General features: G+C 49.9%; 1 protein-coding gene across 1 annotated transcript in view; it reads right to left on the bottom strand.

Annotated features, from left to right (window-relative positions):
• LOC111142060 (plexin C1) overlaps nt 1-15971 on the bottom strand; it is a 143467-nt gene extending 127496 nt beyond the window's left edge. The window contains exon 1 of the mRNA XM_022495004.1: nt 14907-15971. Within this exon, the coding sequence (XP_022350712.1) occupies nt 14907-15971 (1065 nt within the window). The remainder of the gene's footprint in view (nt 1-14906) is intronic.
• Between the last annotated feature and the right edge of the window lie 1813 nt (nt 15972-17784).

Below are 17784 nucleotides of genomic sequence, written 5' to 3' on the forward strand. Positions count from 1 at the left end.
TTGCAACCAAAAGCAAATTGCTGCAAGAAATGAGAGTCGTGTTGGACGTGACACCAGACTCTAGCTTTTCCTCAGCTACGAGGGACCAAGAACTGGCTGACGCTTATTCCTCTCACCGTGGAAGACCTTGGCCACAGTCAGGATTGCACAGCCAATTACATCAGCGAGCCTGGAAGAAAATAGGAAAGAGCCGGCTTGGACCTCACGTAAACTCTAAGGGCAGCTCTGGCTGAATGGAAATGGATTCTTTTGTGCTAGAAACACACAGAAATGGACAAGTCCCTGTGAATGGAAAAAGGGGCCCTCTGAGTGGCGTTCTTACGCTCATTTCAGCAAATGAAAACAAAAGAGAGACAGCCTTCAGAGACACCTCCTCACAGAAGTGAAGTTAATAGCTAGGGAGCCAAGCCGAAAAAGGGGTGAAATGTGTAGCTGGCCCCGTTTCCAGAGATTATTCTTACTCTTTTTTTTTTATTTTTTTTTATTTTGGCCTATTCTCTATCTTGCCCTTCTCTCCCCTTAGGGCATCATCGCTAATGTTGCTCTCAGCCTATTCTGTCTAGTTTATTATGTGTAATTTATTTCTGAATCCCAGCCTCTGCTTGTTCGTCTTTGTGTAACAAGGTTAATGCCTTGTAATGATGCTTTTGCCAGTTCTGCCTTTCATGACAGAATCCAATCTTGATTTAGCTCTAAACCTTGTCTCCCCTTTGGGCTTTCTTGGTTCCCTCAGAGTTGTCATTCTGCTTCTCCCGCCTGCCATGTCTAACCACGACGTCACGCCCACGCTTTAGCCTGAAGAAGAAAAGTTTTCTCCATTTGAGGGGAAAAAGCTACCTGGTCTCAGACAATGTTTGGGCTCAAAAAGAGAGAGCCTTGGGCTCCATGTACCAAAGTGGAACCAAGGCTACCCAGAAGGGTGAGGGCTGGCAGGCATGTGTGTGTGTGAGAGTGTGTGTACAGAGAGCAGTGGACCCATCACAAGGGGAAACAGCTTGCCCTCCTGGCAGCAGCCTTATATGACCTTTCATTGACAATACACACTCCCAGCGTACAACTCCAGGGGGCTCCAGTCATGTATTCTGGGGTGAATGTCACCTCCAGAGCTGAGTAACACTGTGGCCTTGCTCCTACCATGCAAAAGATGGCCTGACTCATCACGCCTAATGGAGGCTGTTCCCAGCCCTACTTGAGCTGTTATGGGGACAGCAGGAGGCAATGTGCATGAAAGAGGGGCCTCAAGTGTTAGGGACCCAGCAAGAGTCAAGTCTTCTACTCCTAAGGTGCTGAAAAGACTCCCTCAGTTTGGTGTTTCCAGGAAAGATACCAACAGGGGGCCTATTCACTACTTCTACCTTGAGAAAATGCCTCTTGGGCAGTTACTTTTGTATCCAGCTCTCCTTTGGCATATACTTATTTTGAAACAGTTTCTTCACCATTTCCTAGAACTCACCAGGGGTCCACTTGTGGTTGGGAAACCTCAGGTAGAGTCGTACACTCTAGATTTGTGCAGGCGTATGTGTGCGCATGCATGCACGTGCACACACACACACACACACACACACACACCACCCTCTCCTCCCATTCTGCCCCCTATGGGCTGCTTGATTTTGAGATATCCCTGAACCTCAATGACCAAATCTATAAAATGGACAGACTAATATATATGCTCTGCCTCTTAGCATTGTTGTGAGGCTCAGATAAAACCTTGTACGTGAAAATAAGAAGAAGATGATCTTTATTAAGCCAGAAGAGATGGAAAGAACAATTTCTCACCCAAGTTTGTGATTTCATTAGCCATTAAGACTCCTGTTGCTTCTCTTTATTCTTCTAGAGTACACAACATTGCTTGGGTTCTAAGCTTACAGAATCTCTCTGATCCTCTGAAGGAAGAATTTACCCTGAGGACTCAAATGATCAAAAGGAAAAGTTCAAAGTGTGCACAAGGGGTGGAGAAGGGAAGTTTGGGGACATGGCTGGACAGTGTGTACTCCAGCAGGCATCAGGCAACTAGCAGTCAAAACGCAGGAAACACAGAATGAAGTTTGAATTTTGCCTGTTCCCACTTGTCTGTCTTCTCTCCTCCCTCTGAACCCCTCAGTGTCAGCCTTGAAGCCCTACCCACCGCCAAAGTCCCACTCTCCAGGATTTATCCTTCCTCCTTCCTGCTATACACCTCTTCCTCCATCAAAATCTCCATCTGCTCCTTGTGGCTAATTTCAGTCAATTAGTTCTGAAAAGAACCTGACTCAAATAATTCACAAAAAGAGATGAATGGCTGACAGTGGGGGAAAAAACACATTTTTCTACATTCTTAGAGTTGAAAAGCTCTCATTACACCAATGTTTTCGGACAAGGAAGCTGCTGGCATTCTAGATGGGGTATTTCTTTATCATGGGAGCCGTCCTGTGTGATATAGGACTTTTAGCATCCCTGACCCCTTGTCCATAAAATGGCAGTAGTGCCCCCATCCTGTCATTTGATTAAGTATGAAAGCTCCTTCCCCCACATCTCTACATACTGAACAAATGGCATCTTTCTCCTTGAGAACCACTGGAATCTATCACAAGGTTTTGGAGTTGCTGGAAAATGATTATCTAGAAGTTTCTTGCCTCCAACCGTGTTCCTCCCTAGTCTTCCCCAACATGATGAAAGGTATCACCAATCACCCTCAGCTACTTTCTGTCACTCCCCACAGCCATACATGAAAAATCTCAGCTGGCTTTGCCAATAATCTCGTTGGTCTTCTCTATCTCCATAGTCTGCCCCCAGGCTAAGCACCCTCCATCTCTCTCCTGATCTACTGCAAGAGCATCCTGATCTCTCCCTTTCAACCTACAATCTTTCTCTGACCAGCAGTTAGAGTGATCCTTTAAAACATAAAGCAAGTAATGTTACTCCCTTGCCTAAATTTCTTTATCACCTTCCCATCACACTAGAACTACATCCAGATGTCTCCCCAGATCCTACCTGAGTTCATCCCTGCGGACTTCTTCTCATTTATTCCCACCAGTCCTCTCTTCCATTCCACCTCAATTCCCACAGTTCTTTGAGACTTTTTAACATGTTACCATATTTCTGCCTTAGGGCCTTTGCACATGTTATTTCTAGTTCCCCTTGTATGCTGGATCTTTCTAATCTTTCAGATTTCAAATTCAATGTCATCTCCTTGCTGACATGTAACTATAGACCTTTCCATCCCTATTTCAGTTATTATGAATCATAGTACTCCACTTTTCCCTGCAAGGTTGTTTTAAAATTTTATTTATTATCTGTCTCCCAGTAGACTCCCAGCTCTAACAATAGTTTCTCTGATTCTGCATTTTGAAGGCAGCATACACCTAGGCATCTGATATGCAGTAGGTTGTCAATAAATGTTTATTGAATGCATGAATAAATATGTGGATCAACGTTTGAATTCTTTCAGTCAATATCTTATCAGGCAACCTTGGTACATTGGTAAGTAGGTCTAATCATTACTGAGTTCTGCAGTTGAGCAGAAATTTGTCCTTGTGAACACTGGACCTTGGTTCTGCCTTAGGGAGCAATACTAACTAACCCACACCTCTTACTACCATACATCTTGGCCTTCTTCAAATTTTACATCCACAGTTTCTCCGCAAGTCATAAGAGAAAGTTCTGGGTCTCTTGCCCTTTCAGTCCATAGGCAGTCTATAGAGTCAGTTTGCAGAAAATATGGTCCTCCCATGGGAACAAAGTACTTTAGGTTGTTCTCTGACCAAAAAAGAATAATTGGACTGTTTTTTCATGATTAGAATACCATAATTTATAAACACAGCCTCACATTGGGTTAACTCTTTAAAATGAAAATAGCATAATGGTACCATGGAAGAAGAAACAGAACAAGAGATTTAGAGTTTAAAAAACGTGGGTTCAAGTCCAAGCTCTATTACTTATGGGTCGTGAGTCTTTAGGGAGGTCATTTAACCTGTCTGAGCCTTTTCTCCATCCACCATCACCTGTCTCCCCATCCACCACTGACCGTCCACCTACCCACCCATCATTTATGGAGCACTTGCTCTTGGACAAGGGTGTGATCTGTAAAATACAAATGGGAATAAACCCCCTCTTATCAAAATAAGCCAATGAAATAGGCTTTGAAAGAAAATACAACACTTTACATTTCACATTGCTGGCTTCAGAAACAGCAACTGAAATGAATGGTTTGGGGAGGGGATCCACAGTTCATGGATAGAATTTTGGGGATTAAAAAAATAAAGTTATAGTTGAGCCTTGAGCGGCACAGGTGTTAGGGGTGCCAACCCCTCATGCCAATGAAAATCTGTGTAAAACTTTTGACTCCCCCAGAGCTTAACAACTCATAACCTGTTTACCCGAAGCCTTATCAATTAACATGTATTTTGTATCTTATATGTATTCTATACCGTATTAAGATAAAGTAAACTAGAGAAAAGAAAATATTAACAGAATCAAAAGGAAAATACATTTACAGTACTGTATTTATAAAAATAAAATCCAAGTGGACCTGCATTTCACCTAACTCCAACTGAAATACAGCATTTTCTTTAATTATGAATGCAGGACACAGTAGTATTAATGGAAACTGTGACTTTGTCACCAAAAGATATCAGATTATTTTCATATCATTTTATAGTTGTTCAGATATCTCTAAATATCATCTAGGCTCATCTCTACTTTGAAATTATGGGAGTTACTGCTGCTAGATTCTGCTAGTTAATATTTTAAGATATATTACTACATCTCGGGGCACCTGGGTGGTTCAGTCCATTGAGCATCCGACTCCCAGTTTTGGCTCAGGTCATGATCCCACAGGTCATGAGATCGAGTCCCACAATGGGCTCTTAGCTCAGTGGGGAGTCTGCTTGGAGATTCTCTCCCTCTGCTCCTCCCCCCACTTGTGCACACATACTCTCATTCTCTCGCAAATAAATCAATCCATATTTTAAAAAAAAGACGTATTACTATAGCTCAATTTGAAAAACACAATTTGCTCTATCTCTGTAGCCATATAACTGATTCATTTTGTAATTCGTTTCTATTTTATGCATCTAAAACCATTATTTGGAGAAGGATCTACAGGCTTCACAGAAGTCCATGGCACAAGGGCTCCAAAGTGGTTGGAGCCCTCGGGGTCGAGGACATGGAGATGTTGCTGCACACATGAGGCCGACCCTCCGTGACACCTACAACCCTTGGGTGCTCTGGGCTAGGTACCCCTCCTGTTGCCTCAGAGAAAGAAGGGTGAGCACTTGGAATCCAATTCTTAAGACTGGTCACTGCTGAAAATGGAGACTCGGGAAGATGTCAGTGAGCAATGATTAGGAACAGCTGATTGTTTGAGCAACTGCTTCTCCAGCAGACTCTTCCAAGACCAGGTGGGGTGAGGGGGTGACAGGGGAGCAACAAGAAATCCAGCTTCATTCCCTCACAGGGAAATGCCCCTCCCTTTGGGCTTCCTGGCTTCCTATCAACATAGCTCCAGGTATCACCTCTTCCTGGAAGCTCTCAGTTCACTGTGCTAGAATCACCATCTTCTCTGTGAAATGGAGAACACCTTTCCCGTTGGACAAATGTGTATTGAGGGCCCACTAGGTGTGAGACCCTTTTATGACGCTTGGGAAACAGACAGACCTGGCAACTCCCCTGAAGGCACATCCAGCCTCAACAGCACCATGTTGAGCCGAACACTGAGCCTGGCACGTCCCCAGTCCCTAACTTCTCTGTCCCCCGCCTGCATGGTGGCTCTTCCTGGTTGTCCCAAAGGCATCACCAAATCAACCAAATTCAACTTGTCTTCCAACTGGTCACCAAAACCTCTCAATTCTACATCTTAAAAAGTTATTTCATTTAATCCCTCCCTCTCCACTCTCACTGCCAACAGCCCGGTTCATATCGTCTACACCCCTCAGTTGGGTTATTGCAATCCACAGAATCCATGCGATTCTCCCCGTGTTCACCATCTCCACTCTAGACCAAGGTGACATCATTTTCCGCCTGAAGCTTTTCCTGCTTCTGCCAGAGCTACCTTTCCATCCACTCCCCATGGAACCGCATTATCTAGGGACTCAATGCCAATCATGTCACTTCCCTTCCAAGGCTCCTCCATGCTTTGCGAATAAAACATCCTCTCCTTCCCACAGCCTGTGAGGCCTACAGGATCTGGTTACTTCTGCTGCCTTCTCCAACCTCCTACCCCAACCCTCTTCCCTCACCCCCTCCCCAGTACCCAACCAGGCTAACCTTGTTCTTTCAGCTGGCCAAGTCATTCCCCTTTGAGCCCTTGCACTTGCCCAGTGTGCAAGGTATGCTTGTGTCCCAGTTCTCCAAGGGGCCATCTACAAACATCTTTTCTCATCTTCCTAGTGTCGACTCAAACTGCTTAAACAGAACCTTCACTAGCACCAGCTAAGCTCACAACCTTAGCCTGTGCCTCTGTTGCTAACGTGCTAGAACACCACTGGTAACAGTAGGTGCTCCATAAGTGCTAGCTATTATTCCAATGTAAAAAAAAACTTCTTTACTTGCTACATGGTATCTCTTCTATTTACCACCGACAGAAGTATTTTAGCACAACACTTGGCATGTAATAGAAACTCAATAAATTGTTGGTTTGAACCAGTGAGCATCCTTCTGATCCACAGTTTCGCCTCTCCACTGTTCTGAGTAATCGCTCTAGAACACCATCAGATCACGTCTGCATATCGCTCCACTCTTGTCTTCCATCAGCCATGGCTATGGTTTTCACACCCTGTTTGGCAGAATCCTAGAAGTTCCTCTGAGATGCCTCAGGGACAGGTAAGGTGGGGAAGGGCATGCCACAGGGTTCTCGGAACCTCCAAACCCCTGCTGCCCGCTGTGTCCCAGTGTTTGGCCAGGGGTTCACCCAGTGCAGCAGGTCAATGATGAGTACTAACCACTCTCTCATACGGAGCTCCTGGTTAAGACTGATTGTTAAGGACCACGTTTGGAAGATCTGAAAGCGACTGACCACCAGGAGAAAATCCAGCCGTCTTTGCCTGTCTCATTAAGCCTGTGGCCATCTGGCCCTGCCTGCTCATTTCTAGACGCTTCCCAGCCAGGGGGAGCTACCTGTGGTTTGCAAGCTTATTCAACATCCCGCCTGTGTGCAAGCTGTCCCCTCTCTCTGGAACTCCCTTCCTTGCCTCCTCCACACAGCTTCGAGACACAGCTGCAGCATCACCTCTTTGAAGCCTCCAAGATCTTTCCTGGCTGAGTCTGACCCTCCGTCTAAGGGCATCAACTAGGTCTTTTGGCTACCTCTCACCACGTCCCCTGGCATTGCACAGGCTTGCTTTACTCTCCCCCTTGCCATCAAGGCAGGGTGGGCGGCTCCCACCTGTGGGCCAAATCTGGCCGCCGCCTGTTTGGGTTTTTTTTTTTTTCTTTGAATGGCCCAAGAGCTAAGAATAGCTTTTACATTTTTAAATGGCTGGGGGAAAAAAATGAAAAGGATATTTCATATGTGAATATTATATGAAATTCAGACTTCAGTGTGCATAAAGTTTTATTGGCACACTGTCCCATTTGCTCATGTGTGTATTGTCTACAGTTGCTTGCACACAACAGTGGCACACTCAGCACCGGGTGTGTGGCACATACAGCCCACGATTATCGACGGGCTGACTTTTACAGGAAAGGTGTGCTAATGTCTGCTGAGACCACCAGCCAGCGTCTCAAGACTAGGCTTCCTGGGGTCAGATCCCCACCGTAACTCCTCCCAGGAGAACAGTATCTGTAACTCTCAGGCAGACAAACCAGTATAAAACTCAGCCACAGAGTGTGGGGGAAAAGGTCACAATTCTATTTAATTTTGTGACAGTATGAAAATTACCATTTTCCTCAAAACAGAATATTAAGACCAAAAGAACCCCACTCTGGGCACATTTCATAAAAAGCGAAACAGCAAACTTAATACTACTTCTACAGTAGTAGTTCGCTCCTACAAACAGGTTAGACCCATAAGTCCTACAAATTACCCTACCCCCACCCCCACCCCCACCCCGACGCCCCACCCCACCAGCAGACTTTGGGATTTCCCGGAGCAGGCCTCAGTCCTTATCAGCCACGGGCCACCACACATTCAGGGAAGACAGAGAACATCAAGAAGCTTAGAGGGAGGAGAGATGGTACCATGTTATTATAAATGACACGGCGTCCACAGTGGGGTTCTTCACTGTTCCACGCACAGGGAATCCGCCATATTGACTCCCCTCCTTCTGACTGGGCCAGGCATCTTGCCCCAAGGACCAGAAATCCCTACCCTGAACTTGGGCTCTAATTTGGTGTGAAAAGGTGAGCTGGACGCAATGCAATCTCTTTCCTGGAAATCTGAGTAAACAATACAGATTGTTGTTGCCAGTGGGGAACCAGAGCAGAAGGTTAAATGCTGTTGAAACATAGAGTGGGTATCACAGCAGGCTGCAGCATTCATGTGGAGGGCTGGAGAGGCAGATGTTTGAGGAAGAAGAGGGCACTGGGGGCAGGAGAGAGGGAAGTAGCCAGGCTAAGTCATGTTGACAGTGGAACCTTAGAATGAACAACTGTTACTTCCTGCTGCTGAGCTTCTTTGAGCTGCCTTGGGTCCAGAACCTCCTTCCAACTCCATATCGAGGAAGCCACATCCTGTTACTATCAATAATCCTGATGGTGAGGACAGTAAATACATACACAGCATTTCCTAGGGGTCAGGTGGGGTTTATCCAAGACATATTAACTCCTTAGTCCAGACAATAGTCCTATGAAGCAAACAGGATGCCAATTTATAGATGAGGAAACTGGGGCACAGAAAGGGTAAGTAATTTGCTCAAGGTCCCACAACTTATACATGGTGCCTTTGGTCCCAGTTGACCTGGCTCCAGAGTTTGTGCCTGAAACCACTACACAGTCCTGCTCCTATTCCCAGATTTCCATGGAATTCCACCTAGTTCTTTCCGCTAAGCCCTCCACCCCCTGATTTGAGCTTGCTCAAGTAGATGTTTGTTTCGAGTAACCAACTGTGCCTAAACGCAGAGATTCGTATGAGCACTGACGCTCGAAAGAGTAGATCCTCAAAGAATTTCGAGATGTGGAGCTGGTTCTGATGTACAGGAGAGTGGAAAACTCTGGAAATCCACCCCCCATCCTGAAATGAATTGCAAATAGACTGCTGTATACAAGAGTGGAGGGACTAATTAAACTGTGACCTCTAGGTTCTTGAGACTCAGAATACAAGCTCAAAAATGGAAAGAGTTTAGAAGGTTTTCTAGGTATTTGCTTTGAGCAATTAGAAGAGGATAAGGAGTACAACAGACATATGAAAAGATGCTCAACATCACTCACCATCAGGGAAATGCAAATCAAAACCACGAAGAGCTATTACCTCACACCTGTCAGAATGGCTAAAATCAACACAAGAAACAACAGGTGTTGGTGAGGATGGGGAGAAAAAGGAACATTTCTGTTCTGCTAGTGGGAACGCAGACTCGTGCAGCCACTCTGGGAAACAGTATGGCGGTTCCTCAAAAAGTCAAAAACAGAATTGCCGTAGGATCCAGTAATTCCACTGGAATACTGGGTATTTACCCAGAGAAAATGAAAATGCTACCTACCCACTCAGTTTCTGATTTAGTAAATCTGATGGGGGGCCCAAGAATGTGCATTTCTAACAAGTTCCCAGGCGATGTTGATCTGATGCGTTTGGTCCAGCGACTATGCTTTGAGAACCACTGCCCTGCGGTGTCAAGCCCTTTCCTCCCATCACGGAAAAGCACAATCACACATGTTTTGAAATTATATCATAGGAATTCCAACCATGCTGGGTTTCCATGGTCAAAGTTAACTCGAATATTGGTAAGACCAGAAGTCTGACTCTTCCAATCAATGGGGATTTCTGGGAAGGCCTGGATGGGTGGAGGAATGCCAGATTGCCCGGGATTCAGGAAGAAAGAGGTTCTGACACATCAGACAATAAAAAAAAAAAAAAAAAAAAAAAAAGCCAATGGTTAAAGCAGTTTGAAGTGGACAGACTCAAGAAAGTGTTGCTCCTAAGCAAGGAAACATTTCCAACAGGATCCTCTAAGACCTTGTATTGGCTCATTCCACAAATATTTCTCAAGTCCTAACTACACACTAGGTACTAGGCTAAGTACTCTGCGTTCAATAGGAAACAAAATGCTACCAATTCCTGAACCTTCTGGGGCTCGTGTTTTAATTGTGGCTGCTAACAAAGACAAAAGGTGCCGTAACCCAGACTTAACAGGCTGAGCTCTCTGATTCAGGACCTGAGCTGGGTTGTGTCCAAGACCAAAGACTGGGAGAAGCCCCTTGAGGCCTTGTTGGTCTCCCCGAGGTCGTTGGTGAGCCTTAATATAAAGAATGTCAAAACCGTCCAAAAGTTGACAGATGAGGAGCTATGGCCCTCTTAGAGTCTGAACTTTCTTGGTTGTACAATCTGCAAAAAGAGGAATGCCGTTCTTGGAGCCATGGACGCTCCATTCTTTCTTGTCTGCTGTCCACAAACAGCTGATCTTATCAGAGCAGTCAGGAGGGCCTGCCTTGCTCCAAACAAGTTAGGACTGACACCAGAACCCAACATTCACGTCCTGGGCAGCCTGCGACGGTGGTTCACAAGCTCAGGTCCACAAGTCAGCCCTCCCACCCCCGCCGGTTCTAAATGTTCTGCCATTTCACAGCTGTGGAACCTAACCAAAGCTCTCCAGGCCTCAATTCTCTCACCTATAAAATCACAGTAGCAACTTCAGTCCTTGCCCCAGAGGAGGATTGTGAGAATCAACTGAAAATAAGGCATGTCAAGGGCTTAGCCCAAAGCCTGGCCATTAGAACAACCCAGTAGATAGTAGCTATGATTGCTTTTCCCCTCTAAGTCGGTGTTGGGTTTTTTGTGGGGTTTTTTTTGTTTTGTTTTTTTGGGGGGGTTTTTTTGTTGTTTTTTGTGTTTTTTTCCTCTAGATCTACCCTTGTGTTTCAGATGTGTGTAGAGGGGGAGAATTCACCAGCTAGTCTTCAGATTGCGAAATGGCTAGACAGGATCATAACAGAAACTAAACGAGGAATAAACATCACAGGAAGACTGTGGATTTTGAGGTCAAGAGGCAATGCACAAGTCTGCGCTGCAGAGAGATCCTGGGACATTACTTCTGCACACAACCGCTAGAAGGATCTTGGGTGACTGTCTGCTGGAGAGCACGTGAGTGTCTTTGTGGTTGTCCACATGACGGTTAAATTCTATCAGGCTTTGGACTTACGGGAGTGTGGAAGGGCGTGTGTCTCCCCACAAGGGCTAAGAATGAACTACAAGCATCCACCCTATTAGCCGACAGTTATTAAAAACACACCACCTTCAGTGTCTACGAAGCAGGTGGACACCATGTATAGACCCCAAGCAACCCCAGGACCCAACTATGGTGGCCATGCCACTGTGGGAACAGCCAGTCTTGGAAACGTGCGTCCACTTTTCTCTGGGTGTGTTGGTGTGGCAAGAGTAGCAGGAGTTCAGAGGGGAAGGAAGTTCATGAACTTGCATGTAATTTAACAGAATGAGCGGGGCAGGGGGTAGGGGAGGGTGGGAATCACATGAAATTTTAAAACTCTTTAAAGGGCACCGATCAGCCTCAACCCCACATTGTACGGGAGGTTGGTGGCTGCCTCTTTTAAGAGAAAGTTTGAAAAGCACTAGAGTGGTGGGGAAGAATAGAGAGGTAGACTTTCAAGATCTGAGTTTAAGCCAGAAGGCTCAGGTGCTTATTTTGTTATCTTGAGCAAGTCACTTCTCTTGAGTTTCCTTATCAGGTAGATGGGGCTATTCCTCATAGAATCAACTTTAGACCTGATCAGGGGCTGAGAAAAAATAATATATGGGGAAGTGCTGTACCAATACTTATTAGGGTCATCAGAGAAAGGGGCTGCGGAAATCAGCTCCCTTGGCATGGGTGCAGGCTGAAGGTAACCTGCTCTAGTTGTGAAAGCGATTCAAAGTTGGTGGCAAGGCAGAAAAGTAAAGACCCAGCATGTGAACAGCTGGGTACACACTCATTGCACAAGCACTTTGTAAATTAATCCTCAGCGGAAGCCACTGACCTAGGAGAACCAAGAAAGGAGAAAACACAACCCAGTCACTCCTGTCACTTTGCTACCCGTGGTTGGTTGAAGATGGAAAAGAAGAGAGAGCCACCTAGTAGGAAAGGAGAAGGCCAGCCAATCCAGCTGCTTGTGCCTCACTGCCTATGGGTTACTGTTAAAATTCCTGGGTCTGCCCTGAAGGAATTGCTGTTGGAGTCTATTGAGCGTTTCAAGTCAGTCTCTGGTTTTAGGCACCTGTAATTCAGCCTGCCTTTTCCAAAATGCATTCAAAACCAGAAAATAAAATGCAGAATAAATGCAATCAAATGACATCATTGTTCTGAGTGACAATCGGGGGCACGCTGATCCTGTGACCCCATTAAATGGGGCTGCAACCTGCTATTGTCCTTTCAGTGGCAAATCCAGTAGCACCAGCACACGGCATTGTTTACACAAGCAGGCGCCAAGCAAATAGCTGTTGAATTAAGTATCTTATCTGCCTGTTTAATAGGTTCGAAAAATTGTCAGCTTTTTCATCAAACCTACCACCTTTCCCCCCACCCCATTCAGACCCCTCTTGAAATTTACTTCCATTAAGGCTCTTTAAATGCGTAGTAGCAGCAAGGAATTTACTTAAATTAGGGAAAAAAAAAAAAAAGCAAAACTCCAAGCTCCCACCTGTGCAGCCATGACATGCTATTGTTTGAACCAGAGTATATTATTTAACTTGGATGACAAGCTCAGGGGGTAGGGACCCTGTCTTTCAGAATCCACAGCTCTCAGCACACTGGGAATTCTTGATAAATAACAGCAGCAAGTAAGGCTGCGGAGGGACCCCTTTTAATTATTTATTTTTCCGGTTCCAGATTTTTGGCAGTGTGTATTTATACCTGGCTTGATTTCCAAGGGAAAGCTCTCTCCAGAAGCTCCCGTGAAGAGGGATAAACAGCTCTCCGACTGCCCCCCTCCCTTCCCCTCCTCATCCCAGAGCAAGTAGGAACACCTGATCCAGCCAAAACGTGGATTCGGAGTGCACTCGGGATGCCTGCTGGGTTTGGAAAGGAGAGAAGTCCTCCAGGACCCCACGGGTACAGAGAGGCAGTCAAGAGAATTGTTTTGGCTCCACACATCCACACAGCTGTCAGATGACAGGGCCTGGACCTCTACTGTTATTACCCGCTGTGGGCCTCTGAGCTGTCTTGTCATTAACTCCAGAGACCAAGGATGCCTAAAGCTTGGCACTAAGTAACATTTGGAGGTGCGTTCAAGTCTTTCCATGGAGGAGTAGAAGGCAACGATTTCTGCCCCACTTGAACTCTCAGATGCTAAACATCTAATAAAAACATATGAAACAGTATATGTGTATGGCAAGACGAAGGCATTTAGGGAGCACTAGTTATTACCTATGCTTTAAAAAATTATACCAGTAACTAAATGAAGGCATTACCCGCGTGTCCCAGCACACAACTGATAGGCAAGGAGGGAGAAGCAAATGGCCATCTAAGGAACCTTCGAAAGGACCTCTGTTTTGTTTTTTCTTTTTCCCTCCTTGGATAACAGGGTGAATATTTGGTAAGATGTGCTTGGCAGAGAAAGGGGTGGGTGGGGCTGGGAGGGTCTTTCTGTACACATATTACCATACCTAGAGCCCAGGCTCCCCTGTGCACAACAATGTATCACTACAACACGTTTTCCAAGTGGAGACTTCTCCCCTTCCTCTCTGACGCATTTTACCCCAAAACAATGGCAACACCTGTAGCCGTTAATTTCTGCTCTTTGATTTCTGTCCAGTTATAAAGGAGGCTCTCAGCAGGCTCCCCTCTCAGGGGCCATATGTGGAGTCGACGTGCCAGCAGCCTTGGAAGGAAAACGGCCTCTGAGAAGTGCACAATGGCTCCCTAATCCCCATCAACTGGACCCTCTTGAACCGCCGCTTTATTTTCCAGTCAAAGAGCTGCCAATCTCAAGAGTCAAGCTGTGGCTGCCCTGAGAACCCGGGGGCGGGAACCTGAGCTCTGGCAGGCTGGGCACAACACAGGGGTGGTGTCCCTGAGCCCCACAGTCGAGTCCGGTAACGTGCAGCCTAGAAACTGTGCGGCATCCCAACCTCTTATCTCACTCTCCCCTCCAGGCTGAAGCTTTTATCCACAAAGAGACCTCAGCCTCCCCTGCCTCTCCCCCTAGAGACCACAGCGCACTCACAGCACAGCCGCAGCCCCGCCCCCTCACACCGGGTCACGCCGAGGGTTCTGTTCCCCCAAGCGGGAGCCCCTCTTCTAGACTAGCACTGACCCATGCTGAGCAGGCTAGCAACTCTTCTGACCACATCACGTGTGTTGCTTGTTTGGAGGGGGGGGGGGCGCAAAGGCTGGGGTGTGGCAGCGCGCCCTTTAGGTTCAACCGCCTTCTCTGCCCAGCGCGCCGTGTTTGGTAACCGTGTAGAGAAGGGTCAAACCCACACGCCTGCTAAGACCGTGCACCTGGGGAAGCGATTAGGGAAGGGAGTGGGGTAGGCTGCCTGCGGAGGCTCAGCCCCAAACAAGCGTCGTTTGGACAGAGAAGGATGGCACTGGGATGCAGTCACTAGAGTTTTCAGCCAAACTCCCACCCTCTCCACCTCCCTTTTTCCACTCCCTTTGGGGAACTCCGGCTGTGCTTTAGGGCAGCCCGAGGTCTCGGAGACAGTAAGAGAACGGCTCTTCGGCAGCCACCGAGCTGTGGGAATCCGGGACTTGGTGAATGGCAACCGGGTCTCCCTCCCGCTCGGCCTCGGCGGCGGCCCCCAACATCAACACTCCCCGCGGCGCCCCGGGGGCAGGACTTACGCAGTTCTGCTCGGCCGTCTGGAAGTCCCAGGAGCAGCTCTTGGCGCGCTCCTGGATCTCACTCATCCTGAAGAGGCAGAGTGCGGTGGTGGCGGGGGAGCGCCTCTCCTGGCCCTCCCCGGTGGCCGCGCTGAACACGCCCGCCCAGACGCCCAGGGCCTCCACGAGGCTGGAGGAGAGGACCAGGCGCCGGCCGTCGGGGTGGCCGTGGCCGCAGTCGAGGGCCGCCTGGCCCTGGAACTGCAGCACCTTGGCGCTCTGCGCGATGCGCACCATGCTGGGCCAGCCGGTGGCGGCGCCGCTCGTGTAGTTGTAGGGATAGTAGGGGAAGTAGACGCTGCCGTTCCAGAGAAAGGCGTCCACGAAGTGCAGGCTGCCCGCGCCCCCGCGCAGCTTGAGGCGGCCCAGCTCCTCCGTGGCCAGGCTGCGTCCCTCCGTGTCCTTGAGGGCGATGGCGGTGTCGCGATCGGACGCCGCCGGGTTGCAGCGGCTAGCCGTCTCAGGCTCCGGCAGCACGTAGGTGGCGGCCACCGCCAGGTACCAGCGGTTCTGGTCCCCCGCGCGGTACACCACGCCGGCCGTCGAGCCCTGCGGGTGACACGACACCACCTCGGTGCCGTTGCGCAGGGAGCCGTGGCTCAGGTTGCCCAGCAGTCGCACCTCGCAGGCGCCCCGATCGAAGGTCCAGCCGGTGAGCAACAGCCCCTGGAGGTCGCCCGCCCCCTCGCTGTAGGGCAGCAGCAGCTTGCTGAAGCTGCTCCCCGGACGGGGCCGCGCGGGGGGCGCCAGCGAGACGGGCTCCGTGCAGTTCCCCGCTTGGTCCCGGTACAGGCGCGAGAGCCTGTGCTCCAGGCTGTAGTCCAGCTGGTCCAGGCAGCTGCCGCTCGCCACGAACACGCCGTCCTCCCGGCTCGCCGCGATGGCTCCGATGGCTTGCTCCGACCGCCACACGGGTTCGTCCGCGCCCCGGCTCGGCGCCGCCAGCGCCAGCAGATAAGCGAGCAGGGGCAGCGGCGCGGCTGGGCGCGGGGGGCGCGGCGGTGCCTTCCTCCGGGAGACCTCCATGGGGCTGGGGGGGGCCGCCCCCGGGCAGGGCGCGCGGCGGCGACGGCGGCTCAGGCGCGCGGCGACGGAGACGCGGGCGGCGGCGGCGGCGGCTCCTGCGCGCGCTCGGGCTCCCGCGGTCGCCCCATCCCCGCGGCTCGCCCGGGAAGGAGAGCAGGAAGGGCGGCACGCGGCGGGGCCGCTCGCTCCGGCAGCCTGCGCGGCGGCTGTGGCGGCTGCAGCGGCGGCGGCGGCGGCGGCGGCGGCGGCGGCGGCAAGCCCTGCGCGCTCCGGAGCGGCTTCCTCCTCGCCCTGCTTCTCCGGAGAGTTCCTCTGTGCAGCGCTAGCGCTCGCGGGGAGGCGCGGAGGGTAAGGGAGGGGACGGGCGGAGGGGAGCGAGGCAGGCGGGGAGGGCTGGAGAGGTTGGGTGCGCTTGTGCGTTTCACTTTCCCATTGTGAAAGTGGGATGCAACTGGCCCCCTTCCTCATCCTCTTCCTCCTCCGCCCTCCGCCTCCTGCCCGCCCGCCCTCCCTCCCTCCACGCCCATCTCCCCTCCCCTCTTGATTCGGTGAGATAGGGAGGAGGAAGGTCTCGTAATTTGGGTTACTGTGTAGGTGGCCTCTTTCATCTATTCATAACAAAGCTGAGCCGCCTGCTGTTGCCACCGCGGCCGCCACCATCGCCCCTTGGCTCTCCCGGGGCTCCCGGGGCGCGCTAGCAGTATGCCGAGCGGGCTCCCGCGCGCGTCCGCCCGCGGGGCTGCTCCAACGCTCGGGTTTTGTTTATGAGAGCAGCCGGGGGGATGCGCCAGGCACCGGGGAGCGAGGACCCAGGGCGCCGAGGGTTTGCAGCTGAGGCCCAGGGCTCAGGCCACAGGGAGGCTGCAGGGCGGCTGACAGGTGTGGAGCGGCGGGAGGGAGGCCCTGGGGAGGCGCGCGGGAGACGTGCACGAGCCGGAGGCTCAGGGGACGGAGGTGTCCCCGCCACAGGGGTTGGGTTTCCCCGGGTCAGAGGAGCGAGGTGGGGGAAAGGCAGGCGCCGAGACTCCGGTTCTGGACAATCCCCAGGGCCAGAGCTCCCATATTTGAAAAGGTTCTCTGATCTCCCTTGGCAACGGAGTCCCAGGCTCCCAGACCTGGCGCTTAGAAAGTTCTACTCACCATCTAGCCTTAATGTTCCTGGTTAACATTTATTGAGCACTTACTACGTGCCGGCTGCTGTTCGAAATTTACCCCATGGATTAAGACTCGTTTAATACCCTAATAACCCTTTTAATTAGTGACTGTTGTTATCATCATCCCCATTTAGTAGTGAGAATGATCATGGTTGAGGTTATGGAACTCTCATGGGCCCTACCTCTGGTTAACAGTAGAGGTGAGTTTCGAATCCCTGTCTAGCTTCAGGGCCGCTTACACATCTTGCTCTAGCCAGGTGCCACCTGTGGCCGATCCAATAAGGCTGCGAGATCATTTTCAGCAAGTGGGCCTGCAAAGTTCCCCAAGTTAAATGCTCCAACCTGCCCTCCCCAGCCCAGCCTTCTAACTTTAGAGCTAGGTACCCTTTATTTCCTAGAGGCTCTCTCTCTGCCTCATCCTTTCCCACTTCTTTTCTTCGGGCCCTCTGAGGTCTCACCAATCCACCCAGAGGTGCCCCCAAAGCCACCAAGAATTTCTGGAGCACAGTGAATTTCTGAATCATTGCACATGTGGGGGTAGGTTCATGACCTCTCAGTGGAAGCACAAATGCCTCCCAGCTTCCTGAGGCAGCTGATGGCACCAACAGCACACTTCGAGTCTGGCAGGTGACCCGGGGTGGGGGGTGTAATAAGGGGCT

The sequence above is a fragment of the Enhydra lutris genome, unplaced genomic scaffold (assembly GCF_002288905.1).
Source record: "Enhydra lutris kenyoni isolate GAN:26980312 unplaced genomic scaffold, ASM228890v2 scaffoldscaffold7, whole genome shotgun sequence".
Classification (NCBI taxonomy): Eukaryota; Metazoa; Chordata; class Mammalia; order Carnivora; family Mustelidae; genus Enhydra; species Enhydra lutris.